The sequence below is a fragment of the Nothoprocta perdicaria genome, unplaced genomic scaffold (genome assembly GCF_003342845.1).
Source record: "Nothoprocta perdicaria isolate Ctin4 unplaced genomic scaffold, notPer1 scaffold_27, whole genome shotgun sequence".
NCBI classification, from domain to species: Eukaryota; Metazoa; Chordata; class Aves; order Tinamiformes; family Tinamidae; genus Nothoprocta; species Nothoprocta perdicaria.
Genome location: NW_020455499.1, coordinates 3,463,709 through 3,477,845, shown reverse-complemented (window position 1 = coordinate 3,477,845; position 14,137 = coordinate 3,463,709). Strand labels below are relative to the sequence as shown.

General features: G+C 42.8%; 1 protein-coding gene across 1 annotated transcript in view; it reads left to right on the top strand.

The window, feature by feature from the left end:
• Positions 1-14,137, top strand: part of THSD7B (thrombospondin type 1 domain containing 7B) — a 232,648-nt gene that overhangs the window by 75,687 nt on the left and 142,824 nt on the right. The window contains exon 9 of the mRNA XM_026040879.1: positions 1,100-1,297. Coding sequence (XP_025896664.1) covers positions 1,100-1,297 — 198 coding nt within the window. The remainder of the gene's footprint in view (positions 1-1,099; positions 1,298-14,137) is intronic.

Here is a 14,137-nt window from a genome sequence, read left to right as displayed (position 1 = left end):
CTCAGAGTTTGTCCCTGTGCTGCGTCCTGCTTAAGGTCTTGGAATAAGAACGTGCAAATATTATTTAATGCCCGTTGGGTTCATAATTGCCTGGAGTGAGTATTCTTTGTTTGCAACACATTAAGCTTCATTACAGAATTGAATGCTATTATTTGGGAATTACGATGTTTTCAGAAAACAAGTTTTTAAAGAGATTAGAACTGCTCTGAATTTTTCCAATTGAAAGGTTTCAAATGCTTTTTTTAATGCAAAACTTTCAAAACCTTTTCATTTTAAAATTGTTTTGAATTATTTCCTTTTATTAATTGTAGAAACATGAAGTTCAGTCTGTTGTATTCTCTGGAATGTTTCATTTTTATTTTATTTCTATTTTTTGATCACTGCATATTTTCTCTGCCTTTCTATTTTCTTGTCATTTACATAACAAAACTTGCTGAAAGMCCCTTGCATGTTGGTGCTGCAGTTCATATAGCAGTATGACTTTTGGATTTATTCAGAAGGACATAGATTATGTAAACAATTCTTACATTATTTTTGTAACCTTTTTCTTCCACTTTACATTTGAATCTACCAATTTAATAGGATGTCATTTCCAAGCAGTCTGATATGCATTATGTATCACAAATCCTYACACCTTCCTAAGGTGGAATACTAATTTCTTGGTAAACTGCTCTGCTGTATCGTAAAATGAATCTTTTCATTAGTGGATTATGTGGCAGAGTGTAGACGTCTTTTATATCATAATTTTTTGTGTGTTTTTCTTTTCTTTTTCTTTTCCCCGTCTAATGTGGCTGTTACCTTAATATCTGGCCATTTTGCTATTTCCTGTATTTGGAAATGTGTAAAGTCAATGAGAAGGAAAAGTGAAAAATTTGTGTTCTGGACGCCTCAACCCAGCATTAGCTGCTGTGTGCTCAGCCTGCAGCCCCTGCAGCCAAGTGCCGTCCCAGTCACTAATTCCGAGTGTTGCTCTTGTTTGTCTTCATATCCTCGGGTTCTACATGCCCTGTATAGCCCTCTTGCCAGCAAATTGCTCATAGGAAGGCTTTTTTTTTTTTTTTTTTTTTTTTTTTTTTGTAATTTGTTGCCCTTTTTCCAGGCTTCCGAATGAGGCACAGACGCGTGATGGCAGATCCTGCGGGTGCTCCRGCGGCCTGTCCACATCTGACCGAGGCCCTTCCTTGCGAAGACCCCGTGTGCTACGAGTGGGTCGTTGAGGAAGGGCCCTGYGTGACCGACCACGGCAAATGTGGCCTTGGGCACCGCGTCCTGAAGGCTGCGTGCAAGAACAACAGAGGTGGGTGACGGCCTTGTCTTAAAAGCCCCGTATTTATTGTGCCTCCCTTCAAAATGTTCTTTTGCAGTTATTTACAGTAGGGCCTCATTGAATTTTTATGAAGCTGCCACATTTAGGAGCTGGCTGTGATGTTCTGCGTGGTGCTAATACCACCCAGGATTTTGCTTGGAGCCTTGTGGGCTTCTACTGAGGCCAGAAGCACTATGAGCGTTAACAAAATTAATCTGGACCTTTGCTTTTCTTCTAGCCTGAGGTTCTGGAGTGCCTTTGGAATGCTCGTCTCGTTCTAACAACCCACGCACGAGATCATGCTAAGGAATGCTTATTTGTGCTGCCAGAATTAATACCAGAATTAGATGTTATATAAATGAGATGATTGTACGGAGCAATTCCTCGCTCGCTTGGCAGCAGTTTGAGACCTGCAGCGTGTTCGGTTTACAACTTGTTAATAATGAATAAGTACATTTTTATATGACGTTTACAAACAACCAGCAAGAGCTTATTGCTCGTACATGGTTTGAACTTCAGCCAGGAGTTTCATTCCTTGATAAGGTCAGTGTTGTCAGTTCCTTGGATTCAATTACATCGAGCCCGATTTTGCAGTCCTTAGGCGCACTGAGACTGCAGCATCATCTCAAAAGAGGCAAAACTGGAGCTTGAGAGCCTAGTGTTATATCTGAGGTGGAGAATTTTTCTATTACGTGGTGCTTAAACYGATCACGAGAAATTGTTTCAAGCTGATGAAAAGAAGCCTTAATTGGCAAGTGGTTAAAAATAGTTGGTCATTATGAGGCATTAGGAACTGATAGAATTAAATAAGAGCAGCTTGGCCTGAAGAGCAGACGTTCTTGCGAAGGTGTTTCCTTCACCTAAATGTGCAGCAAGGTGCTTTACGTCTCTCGGCCCCCTTCTCATTGCTGTTTCTCTGCGCCTGTTGTAGTTGCAACAAGCAATGCTGGAACTTCCTTTCCCTGCTCTCTGCTCCCGGGGCAAACATGGCCACTATGCCCAAAACATTGTCCACTTCTCATCTAGAAGATGTTGCAAGGAAATATCCAGATCCCTAGGTAGAAGCATTGCTTAATACTACTTTTAAGCTTCTCTGAATCTTTAATCCAGTAGGATAGGACTGTCAACGTCCTTAAAGGCGATGTTGAAAATGTCAATTTGTTTATCCTTCTGTCAATCAGTAGTGCTAATTGTGCTGTGTATAACCTCTGCTCCTTCCATAATGTTCTCTTAACAARATTCCCGCTGAAATAATCGGTGCATTTTCCAGGATAGAAACTGGAGTAAGTAGCAGAGCTGCACAGAGTGTTTTGCTTGGGATAGTTGCCTGGTTGGTAGCTGGAAGATGGTAGGAAGTCATGAGAGACTGCAGCTTGGGTAAAACAGCAGCAGGGCTCAGAACTTATAGAGAAGTTCAAAACTCTGTGCAAGTAGCTGTGCTGTTGCAAGCTGTGCTGTTGAGGGCTCCTCTCCTGTACGAGGGTCCAAAGGCAGTGGTGTAGTTAAAATAGCGAGGAAATAACGGGCAGAATTGGAGGGGAGCTTCTTCAGGTGCGTCTTCCAAATAGCATCGTTCATCAGGCTGCTCGTTGATTAGTTCCTAACATGTTGTGGTGKACAGAGGTCTCTTTGGGGAAACCTGTGAAGGCAAAAGATAATCAGAAGGTCTGGAAAGATGGATGATGATGCTGACAGCTGGATTACACAGCTCTGTCGTGAGGTGCATGGGTGTGGAATTCACATCAGAGACTGTACTGGAAATCTCTTTGTATTCGCAAAAAAACTCTAAGATTTTTCTCAGAGTTTATTATTTAACTTGTTCAGCAAGGAATTCAATAATCTCCTGTCTGTAGGGTATTCTTAATCAGATTGCTGCAGGTATTTGTCCTCAAAAAATTCGACAGTTTTGATTAGAAGTGAAAAACATCCCTGTGCCTTGACTGGATGAAAATAACTCTCTGAAAACTGTCCACTTGCTTTCTTTAAATATTGATGCTCAGTAGATACAAAACCACAAACATGGTCAAAACCTCCTTATCTTAAAATGCAACTAGACAGTAGCAAAAATRTATTTTGTTTCATTTTTGGGAAATAATCCTCTCTCATATCCTGTGCCCGTGTCGTGGCTGCAGGCATCTCRAGTGCAGCACGATGAACAGAACACGACACTGCAGCCCTGAGGAACACGGAGAATTAAAACTGGCCCAGGTGGAACATCAGTGCCAGCCGGACTTGGCGTGCACGGGTGTTCGCCCAGTCTTCCCATTTAGAGGCTAAGAACGACAAGTGGAATCAGYGTGTGCAGGTTGTTTGGCTTCAGTGTGATGAAGTAGGAACCCTCTTTAGTGTTACTTCACGTCTGTATTAGGCTGCACTGAAAATGCATGGGGTATATTCCATTCCATCTACACTATCTGCTCATCTGGATTACTTCATATTTTTTGGAATTTAAATTGCTGAGGCTTCTCCCTGTTTAAGAAGTATTTTTTTTAATACTAGCTTTCCTTTTATTCATCTGTGTGACCTCTTTGGTTCTAGGAAGTCAATATCTAGAACATGGCACTTGCTAAGGATGCAACTGCTTTTTTTTTTCTCTGTAAGCATTAGTCAGTTCATTGAAAAATGTACATCTTGGGATGGAATACGTCTGTTCCCAAATTTCAGTTCAGTTTGACAGATTTATCGCTAGAACTGGAGACGAGATTGCATTGAGACAAAGGGTTTTCTTTCAGATTTTGCTGGMTTAAACATTTCATGATTATCTTTCTGTAAATGAAAAAGACCATTTTTAAAACAAAATTAAGAAATGCATATATATTTAAAGAGAATGTAAATATTATAAAAGCCAAATATTCTTTCTAGATTGAAACAAATATTTAGCTTCCTTCCGAAATTACCTTTTTTCCTAAGTCCTCTCCCAATGTCTTCCCAGTCTGCTTTTTTATTTTATTTTTTTTCCCTTCTGCAGATTTTTTTCCTTTTCTTTTTTTGGTTCAGTGCCCAAACAGAAACCCATTATTCACACAGCTCTATTGACAGAGCAGACACTAAAATCCTGTTGGAATTCAAGCAAAGAGTAAAGAGAAGGAAGGTAATCAAAGCAGTGTTATTTTAAGATCCAATATTGTGTTCTGCCAGAGCTTGACAGTGAAACTCTGCACTTACAGAAGGCTGAGGACTCTTTGGGGGTAGAATATTAATAACGCTGTGTTTAGCTACCTGTCTATACTTCCATCTCAATCACATTGTATCTTTAGGTCCCCCAAAATGGTTGTCTGCAGGGACAGCTTGCAGTGCGAGCGCTGCTCGGTGTGGAGCATCGCAAGAGGCCTGAGCGTTCATGACGACTTTGCCTTTGGTTTTGTCACTAGCCTCAAGTAATTACATGGAAAGAAGGGATTTAACTTTTGGAAATTGCAGATATAAAACAAGCATGTACAAAGCCTCTAAAAGTGCTCTGAGTTCTACTCAAAGAAGAYAATATAAGCACAAAACCTGGCTGTTTTTTTTCCTGATTCAATGCCTGGAGCTATCGGCTTTCTGAAAAGTTCTCATTTAATATAAATCTCTGCAAAGTCCTTGTGCTTATTTGAGCTGGAGTGAACTCTTGATTTTTCATGTCGTAATGGATTAATGATGTAGAATAAATTTACAGTCTGTTTAATTTCTCAGAAAAATGTTTTACTGTGTTAAATTTACTGAAAGGAAGTTTTAAATATGCTGTTCTTGCTATGCCAGAATAAGTTTTTATATCTCCAGGATAGTCCAGTGACACCTCAAAATATAGTAGGTTCTGTTTATTCTGTAAGAGCAGCATAACCTTAGTTGTATTCATTCTTTATTTCACAAAAAGAAAAAAACTTTYGGGAACCAAAGAAGCAATTTTGTTTTTTGTGAAGTTAAAATAATTGCTTTCAAGTCAGCATGGAAATGTACCTGTCTTTAGTCTGACTATACCTAGAGAAAGAAAAAAATATTGTTTTTAGCAATGCTTTTTTTTCCCCAAGATCTGTCTATACACAGCACATACCCAGGAGGGTTTTAACGTAGGGAGGAGGACAGGTGAAGGACGAGCTTCTGGTGATAAGGAATAAATGAGAGAACGAGGTACAGATAAAAGTTACATGGCTCAGCCACTGGATTAGAAACTGTGGGTCTCTGCTTGCTCAATTATTGTTATTCAGAAAGGCTGCACAATGAATTGTGCACTTTTGGGATAAAATGTATTYGTTGTCATCTTTAGTGGAGCTCGCAGAGGTCACGATGGGAGTTTTGCCTGAATAAGGTCTCATTAACCTGCTTATGCTCCACCATGGACTCTACGTGGAAGTGCAGGCTGGAGCCTGGACAGCTTTCTGCTGTGACATTTGGGTTTATTTCTTAGAAAAAGGTAAAATTTTATGCGATTACCCAAAACACTTGCAACCCACAACCAAAAAAACAAATMGAGGACCAACTATTGGAAGCTGGCAGGTTCAGTTAGTGCTGCAGGGCTTGGCCTCCTGCACCAAACTGCTGATCCTGCCCGTCAGTCTGGGCCTTATCCCCACCTTGCCTATTGGAGGCTTTTCCCCACAAGCCAATGAGGGCAGAAACTCAAAAAGCAGTTCTTGGAGTAGCCGCTCCTGCTGAAACAGGAGTTGTAAAATACAGGGTGAAATAAAGGGCACCCACGTATTATCACCCAAAATACAGGGCGGAATAGCAGGTGATGGAAGACTGGAAGGTAACTGTGGGTAACCTCCCACAGTTCGTTTCCTTGATTAGTTCCCTTTAGTTTTAAAAGCAAGGAGGCTGCCTGATTTCCAGCCGTGCTGTGGCTGTCCTGGCAGTGGGCACGGCTGGTCATCCGGAAGGCAGATGGCCTCGGCAGCCAGYGGGGAGTTCTGCTCCGTGTAGCTGGCACGCGGAGGTACCAGCAGGGACAAGTGATCCTGCAGGAAACACGCTGGGTGCAGAGGCACGTGGCCAGCTTTCCTCCTGCACGTGTAGGCCCTCGGTAGAAGGTCTGCTTGAGAAGATCCTTATTTGTGCCAGGGGAGATCAGCGGGCGCGGGGTGAAGTGCCTCCCCACTCACTTCTGTGACTCTCTGTGCAAAAACCAAGTTCCTTTGCAGTAGCGACTGCTCCTTTTAGTGCCTAATGTGTCCCAAGATTTCCAAGCCTTCAGAACAGTGTTCAGGTRGTGAAAGCAAAGGCCGATTCCTCCCTGTGGCAGGCCCAGAAGAGAGGAGACGCAATTTTCAAATATCCAGCATTGATGGAAAGGAGCAGCAAGTGCTGGTTTTTATGAAATCAATTTGTAACAAGCTCTTCATTCCACAAAATGTTTCTAAACCTTTTTTTTTTTTTCAAGTCAGAGTCCTTTTTTTTTTTTTCAGGTTGACTCCTTTTCCAATTTCCCAATTACAAGACTGAGATAATGTTCGTTGTGTTTTATAACAGCACATGTATTTATAGTTAACTTTTTTAATCTGGAAAGTAAACCTTAAGAGAGATTTTTTTACCTCTCACAATATATTGCAGAAAAAAAAATCCCATGTTACTTAAATGAGAAACAAGAAAAATACCTGTAAGTTCAAGTAGCAGTCCTTGTTTTCTCAGGGGTATTGAGCATGCAGTGCAAAATACCTTTTTTGGCTGCTTTCCTTGAACTAAGTATGGCTTCCCATGCATGTTGAGCTCATTTTCCTTTTAGAGATTCATTGTATTGCTTAGGGACAACTGATTAAACAAAGAGGAGATGTAAATGAGCAAGATAGGCTCCTTTTTGAACTCTGTTTGAAAATATTTAAATGGTAGATAGAGGACCACGACTAAAATTAATTCAAAGACTAATATTTGCTTACAGAAGAGGAAGGATCACTTTGAAACACAGTGTTAGGRACCACATTCCTGCAGGGCTGTGTCCTAGCGGTGGCTGAAGGACCAGGAGGTGCCCACCAGCCAGCACAGCACGGCCGAGAGCTTCTCCTCACGGAGGAGGATGGCAAAAGACCCTGAGGCCTTCCCAAGAACTCAACCGTTAGGTCAAGGAGATGTGTAAATCTTTAAAGGACTGTCCGCTGTGTCCAATTTGGTGTAAATTAGTTAAGCAGCTTCCAAAGTCTCTGGGGTTTGGCAGGTGGATAAGCAGCGTGGTGGTGACTGCTCCTTTCCTGAGAAGGACATGCTGAAACAAGCCAAAAGACAGCTTGTAATGCACTATAAATATTATTTTTTATTCTTAATAGGTGAAAAGTTGTCCAGTGTCTGGTTCAGTGAGCATGCTGTGCTGCGTTGGCCATGAAAAATACCTTTTTTCTCAGGAGAGAGACTMAAAAAAAAATTCTAAAAGATTTTAAGTCTGCGGGAGATCGTTAAAGTAAACAAATGCCTGTCTATAATTTATTGCATTCCATATGTGAGGACCAGTGGACTAGAATTCAGGTTAGGGTATAACTCATGGAAGGAAAGCTCGAGCGTGAGTTGAGTGCATTTTGCACGAGAGAGAGTTATTTAAATTCTGAGAATTTAGTCTCACAGATAGTATGGAAGGGAATAAACTTAAGTGYGATTGCGCGTATGGAGACGGATGCGGGAGGAGGTGGCTGGAAGCAGCCTGCAGGGCTCGTGCTCTGTCTCGGCTCTTCATAAGTGACTATTTCAGCAGCCCTTTAACAACCGTCTTGAATGCTACTGAGTGAAAATTAAAGTACTGCATTTTCCTTGAGTTTCTTCCTAGCAAGCTGTGTAGGAAACAGACTGATCAAAACAAATGGAGCTGCTTCTTTTGAGGTTGGTGGATGCTGGCACTGAAGGCTCCTCCTTTCAAATGAAAAGTTTTGACAAGCTTTTCGCAAGGAATTGAGTGGATGGAAACTTTGGACCAATTTGACTCCGAGGGAGTTGGTTTTGGACCATGCTTTTCTCCCATTTTCCAAGTAGATCTTCGTCTTAATTCTACTTCAATATTATGAAACCAAGATACTCTGTTAGGTGGCAATTTGTAATTTGTCAGGTGGTCCTAGTGGAAGGAGTAAAGCATCTGCTCCTATACAGTAGAGAAATTGCAGTGAAAATGTCCATGGGATACAATTTCTAACTGTTAGTTAATGCCTTTTGGTAAAATTTGGTGCCCTCTGTGGAAGATCCTCATATAGATCACGTGCATTCAGTGGCTTAGGTTACAGTAACATGAAGTAATGGGCTGTGAACAGCCAGAAAAAGGAAAAGTGCCTCTTTCTGCTGAAAGTTGCAAGCCAAACTGTTATTTTAAGCATAGATTACAATTATTCCATTTATTTATCTGGGTTGACTTGCAAATTTAATAAAAGGAGCTTTTATAAAGTCCTGGAGTGAAAGTAAATTGGTGCACTGAGAGATTAGCTCTTCGAGAAGACTGAAAACAATTTAAGTGCCAGCATTCAGTGTTTTCTTTGCTTTCTGTCTGTACGAAGCACATCTGTAATTATCTAAAACTTCACTTACAAGAGTTAAACAAGCAACAGGATAAGATTTTCGTAATTCCCTTTCAAATACACAGACTCCTCAATTTGTTCAGTTTGCGGTTTTAGGCAGCTGGCCAAGGGAGTGTATATAGGAGACGCCGTTTCTTTAGAAGCCACAGCTTCCCATATTGCTGGGATGCCTTTTCCAGGCTTGAAGCCGCTTTCCCCCGTCTGGTGCAATGTTAACGCATCCTTTTACCAGGCTTCTGAAAACGGGTGCGTGTTTCTCCCAAAATTCTTCCCGCGAGGTGGGAATTGGGTGTGTTCGGCTCGTCCTGGGAGCTGTGTTTTGCCATCACTTGCCTGTGCAACTGAAAATGGTGCTTTTTCCTTGCACGTTATAGAACAGCTATGAAATAGCAAGTCCTTTCTGTAGGAGCAAGCAGGTGCCCGGGCAGGGCTGGTGGCCTCATGAGCAGCAGCACACACTCCTGAGCACTTCTCAAGTGGCTGCCTGTACTATAGTGCCTGGTATAAAACAAGGTGATCCCATAGGCTGGAATTCTGTATTTATCGGGTACAAACTGTAATGAAGCGAGCGTTGCGCCCGGCTTCACCAAATTTCCCATTTAATGCCAGGTTAGCTCGGTTCTGCTGTGTGTTTAATACTGTGTCAAAGGCGAGCAGAGGCAGGAGGGCATTTTGTTCTTGTTCCTGTTGTTTAYAAATAAAGCTGACTGATTTGGTAACTGTCTTGGAAACTCACTGAGGCTGTAAATTTAGCAGAGAGCTCCCTGGGCATGCATAGATCTAAAGGTAATAGTTTCTTGCCTATCAATAAGTAAGTATCTTAAGACCTTTACTTTTAATGCTATATACAACTTAAATCCCAAGAAAATAATTCTATTCCTGCTGCTCATTTATATCATAGCAGTCTGCATTAATTCAGACTGGGCTACATCTTCTGATACATTATTTATTTAGGTCTTCAGAATGTCTGTAGTACTGCACGTGGTTGACAGAGCATATTTTTGTATGTTAATAGTATTTGGCAACCTGTTTTCCCAAGACGCTTAAATAAATGAATGTCTTAAAATAAAGCTGTGACTTAAAAAGCCCTATTTTTTTTCCTGTGGAAACTATAGCATCCTACAGCCTTTTGCTGCTTTCTCTTCTCCGCAACTGCCTCTTTTTAATAGTTCTGAAAGGACCTTCAGTCCTTTACTTTTTTTGTGCAAGGTGCTCTTAGATGGAGGGGGAAGTGCAGAGCTCCTATATCCTGGCAGGTCACAAAGCATACAAGTAAAAACRCATGAGGGGGCTGTGCAAGCGAGGGGGGAGCAAGTGGTGCGTGGTGCTGGGGAATACGTGAGGGCTGGGAATGGCTGTTGGCATCTGGATCCTGAGCCATGCAGGGATTTGGAAGTGAGCGGCCTGTGTTGCGGGTCCGGATTGGCTTCCGTGGTTCATTGGGAGCTGCTCTGGAAGAAGCTCTGAATACTGTAAGCTGGCCTGCTTAATGGGRTGTTTACTAGATGAATATATTTAACAGGAGTGTGTTGGGAAAAATGAGCAGGATGGGAAGGAATGGCTCGGGATAGACGTTAGTGCTAGGGCTGCAGAGAGGTGGTGCTGGGTTTGGAAAAGGCTGAGGGATGCCCAAGGTTTGAAAAGCAGCCTGGGCAGATTAAGCTTTCCTTGGGAAAGCGGGAATGCACTGCAAGGGAGATGCGATGGGAAGAATGCGGGAAGGATGCGGGGCCGGCCGAGCTTGGAGCTGAGAGGCTCCCTGTGCCCCGTGTCTCGGGTGACGCTGCTGAGGGGACGGTGCCGCGGCCACCGCGCTCACAGGGAGCCTTTGGGCAGGCGGCTCCTGCGCTCGTGGGGCTGCCAGGAGCTCCCGAAATTCCTATCAGGAAGCAGAGCCCCTCTGGCAGGGCTGGGAAGGATGTTCGCTTCTCCTGCCCGGGACAACCAGGGTCATCTCCCGTTCCCATCCCGGCAGGGCCGGCAGCGGTGCTGGGGGCAGCGCAGGATGAGCTCCAGGAGCCGCAGGCTTCATCCTGCAGCTYCATTGCCTTCGATATCTGTTTTCAAATTTAGCTATTTTAAGTGCCATAGACTAAGATAATTATTTCATGAAGTAATATTATCTGCAAATTAACCTTGGATCTTTGGGTAAGTTCAGAGAGAGAGAGAGAGATAAGGAATTTTATCACAAATTGCCAGACTTATTGAGTTTAATGTAAAGGCCGTGGCAAGTAATACATTTAAACTGCATCTAAGTAGAAAAGGCCAGGATATCCAAGTCTAAAAGCAATAAGCATTAATTTGTTCAGAAAGTTTTTTTTTTTTCTTCTTCTCTTTCTGGTTCATATGTTCTTTTCTCACGCTGTCATTTAATGAGGTTATATTCTGATTGGAAAAAAAAAAAAAGGTTTTTATTTCGGTAGATGAAATATGTTTTTTTAAAACCTGGGTTTGCCCTCTCCTGTCTTGCAGCCTTCACTTTGTTCAGCTTGGTTGCTGGACTAGCAGGGAGGGAAAACATCCCCCTTCCGCAGACTTTGCATTGAGATCCATATTTTCATTTTCAGTGGCAACCAATACCTTTCCTGCAGTTCCCTACAAATATTCCCTGGCAGTATTCCCAGATGTATCTTTGGAAGGTTAAATGCTTTAGGGTTTATATACTGTAGTCTGTGGGTAGATCGGAGTAGGCTACTCAGTCTGTGTGGGCTCCTTCCTGGCAGGACTGGTTTGTGCCTCGGCTGTGGCCGCTGCCCGCAGCGTTTTGGCCCGTTCCAGGGCCAGGATCCCGGTTCTTTGCCGGGCGGAGCTCTGTGCTGGAAACCCCAGCGCCGGCCTGGGGTTCCCTACCCAGCTACCTGCCCAGTGGCTCAGGGGTTTGGCCGCCKCTCCAGAAACCTCTTTTCTTTGTGAGCTCCAGTTGGCACAAGTAAAGAGCAATAATTAAAATAATATTCCACAAGGTTTGCATTTTAGTACAGCGATTTGATTAAAATTGGATCAGCTTTTTCCTTTCCCCAGAGAAATATTGCTCACTTYGTTCCTAATGAAGTGGAACCTGGCCTGTGATCAATATTGATGGAGGCTCCCGAGGCACCTGCGGTTCTTGCCACCCTTTCTGCGGAGCTGGAAGGGGCGTTTGCAATGGAGAGCTGAGTAAGGGCTAACTGTGCAACTGGATACCAAGTCTTGAAGAACTGCTCTTAACCCTCCTGCTTCTGAGATTCACAGGTGGCATATGTAGGTTAGGCCTTATTTGATAGGGACCAAAGCAGGGACTCAGTTTTCTTGGCTGATATGTCTTGGGCTCCCTCGGTCACRTCCCTTGATGTTAACACGGCCTCTGCATTGGCAGTTACCACCCTTCAAGTGTCAGCTCTTGCTATTGAACACTAAGGAAGGAAGGTCGGAATTCCTTCAGCTCCAGGCTCTGCTGCAGACTCTAGTACCACACCCTTAAATCCAGCATGGATACCATGGAGTTTCTGGCTAGGGTGAACTTTGGATCCTATCAGTTCTGGAACTACTTCCAGCTAAGCCAGAACATTTTAATACAGCCACTCATGAAGCCCACGGATTTTGGCAGTGCTTTCTATCTGAGTAAGTCCCGCGATACTTTTCTCTTGTCTCTTGACTCCATCAGCACTTTCCAAACTATCGGTGTCGTCTTTGAACTCTTGGTGTGCTGCTTCCTTGAAGGCTTCTCCTGTTCCCTGCCAGTGACAGCAGTTGGAGGCCGTCCAAAGCAATTAGTAAGTGTTTTGGAGACTTTGCTTTGGCTGCCCTATCAAATGTGTGCAATGAAAGCAGGATTGCTGTGGGAYCTGTTTTTTTCTCATCAGGGCATCTCTATCATCTGTAGGCTCTTTTTAATTGGAAATTACCCAATTACCCTCTCTTATTAACACAAGAGATACCCTTTGGTCCCAATTCAGACACAGAGTAAATGTAGATAGTTCCTACTAACGATAGTCTCATCCACACACTGCAGGGTGAAAATTTGCCTTTAGTGTCCATTCTATTTCTCTCGGAGGAGAATTTCATTTTCTAGTAAAGGCAATAAATTTTTGGCTGCTCAGATAAGTGACTACAGAGGTTCATCATGAGAATTTAAAGAAATAAGCTTACTAAGAAGATGGATGGTGACAAGAGGAGTGCAAGTTGTTATCCAATCATTTGTCATGGTCTGGGACGTTAAGATATATGGGTAAGAGACCGAAAGGTGTGTAAAAAGTTCCTTTTCCAACAGTTGGCTGATCTGCAATAACTTACCTTGTGCAGTCAGCCAGTGTTATGCACTCTCTGAAAACTCATTTGCTTTGCATCTCTTCATATACATAGTGCATAAGCAATAACCTGTTATGTATTGCTAGGAAGTATTCTACACATCATCTAAATAGAACCCTGTGGTTACTGAATATAGCAGCAGATTTCTCTGGTGCTTCTATTAACTCCCTTTTCTCCCTCCTTGATCCCAGTCCAGATGTTAACATTATCCATCTTCCCTGTTTTACTCATAATGTTCTGCTCAGGGATTTCTCCAGAGATTTTTTTTACTCTGAATGCATCTGAGTGGTTCCCTGCTTTATAGTAGTTTGCCTTTAGTTCTTCCCATATCTCAAGAGTTCTAAAAAAATGTAGCAGTCGCTGGGTATAGAGTCAGCTAGTGAAAAATCAGATTGAGCATCTGATTGTAGGCTGGCTTGTTAGTGTGTTTGTATTAATTTAACACTTCCTGCCAAATTTCAGTATGTTGGAGGGTTATGTTGCTAGTGAGGTGACTTTAAATGTTTTCCCTTTGCAGTGGAATCCATTCCAACTAACTCTCTATGAGCAGAGCAGTAAAAATCTTACTGTGTTTATCTTGTTTCAGAGCAGCCTTGCCCATTGCTTCTTCACATGTAGTGTTCCTCACAAAACAAACGTGGTCAAGACCAAACCTCCAAAATATTTTCTTGCCTTCTATGCATGGAACTTCTCTACTAYGCATATAGGTGCCCATGTCTTTTGGTGCAGGATCTCTTGCCTTCCTCTTGATGCACAGTCCACTCTACAGCTGTCATAGTGCAAAGTCTGTGATTTTGGCCTTGCTGTTGAGTGTGGTTTGGTGTTAGATTCTGATCTGCAACTGGGATAGCTGCCTTTCAAGTGCACAGGAAGCCTCATCTGGCCTTGCAGCGGCACAGAAGAGCTCAGTACCCTTAATGTGATCAATTCCATTGACTTCCATCACCTCTGTCAGCTTTTGATTGAACTCCGTTAAAATATAACCCTCACCTATGTCTCCCAGCCTGTTCTAGTACTTCATGGTCAACGATTGTAATTGGCTCAATTGTATTCAGACACGGGGCTCTCCAGCAGCCGTGTGTGA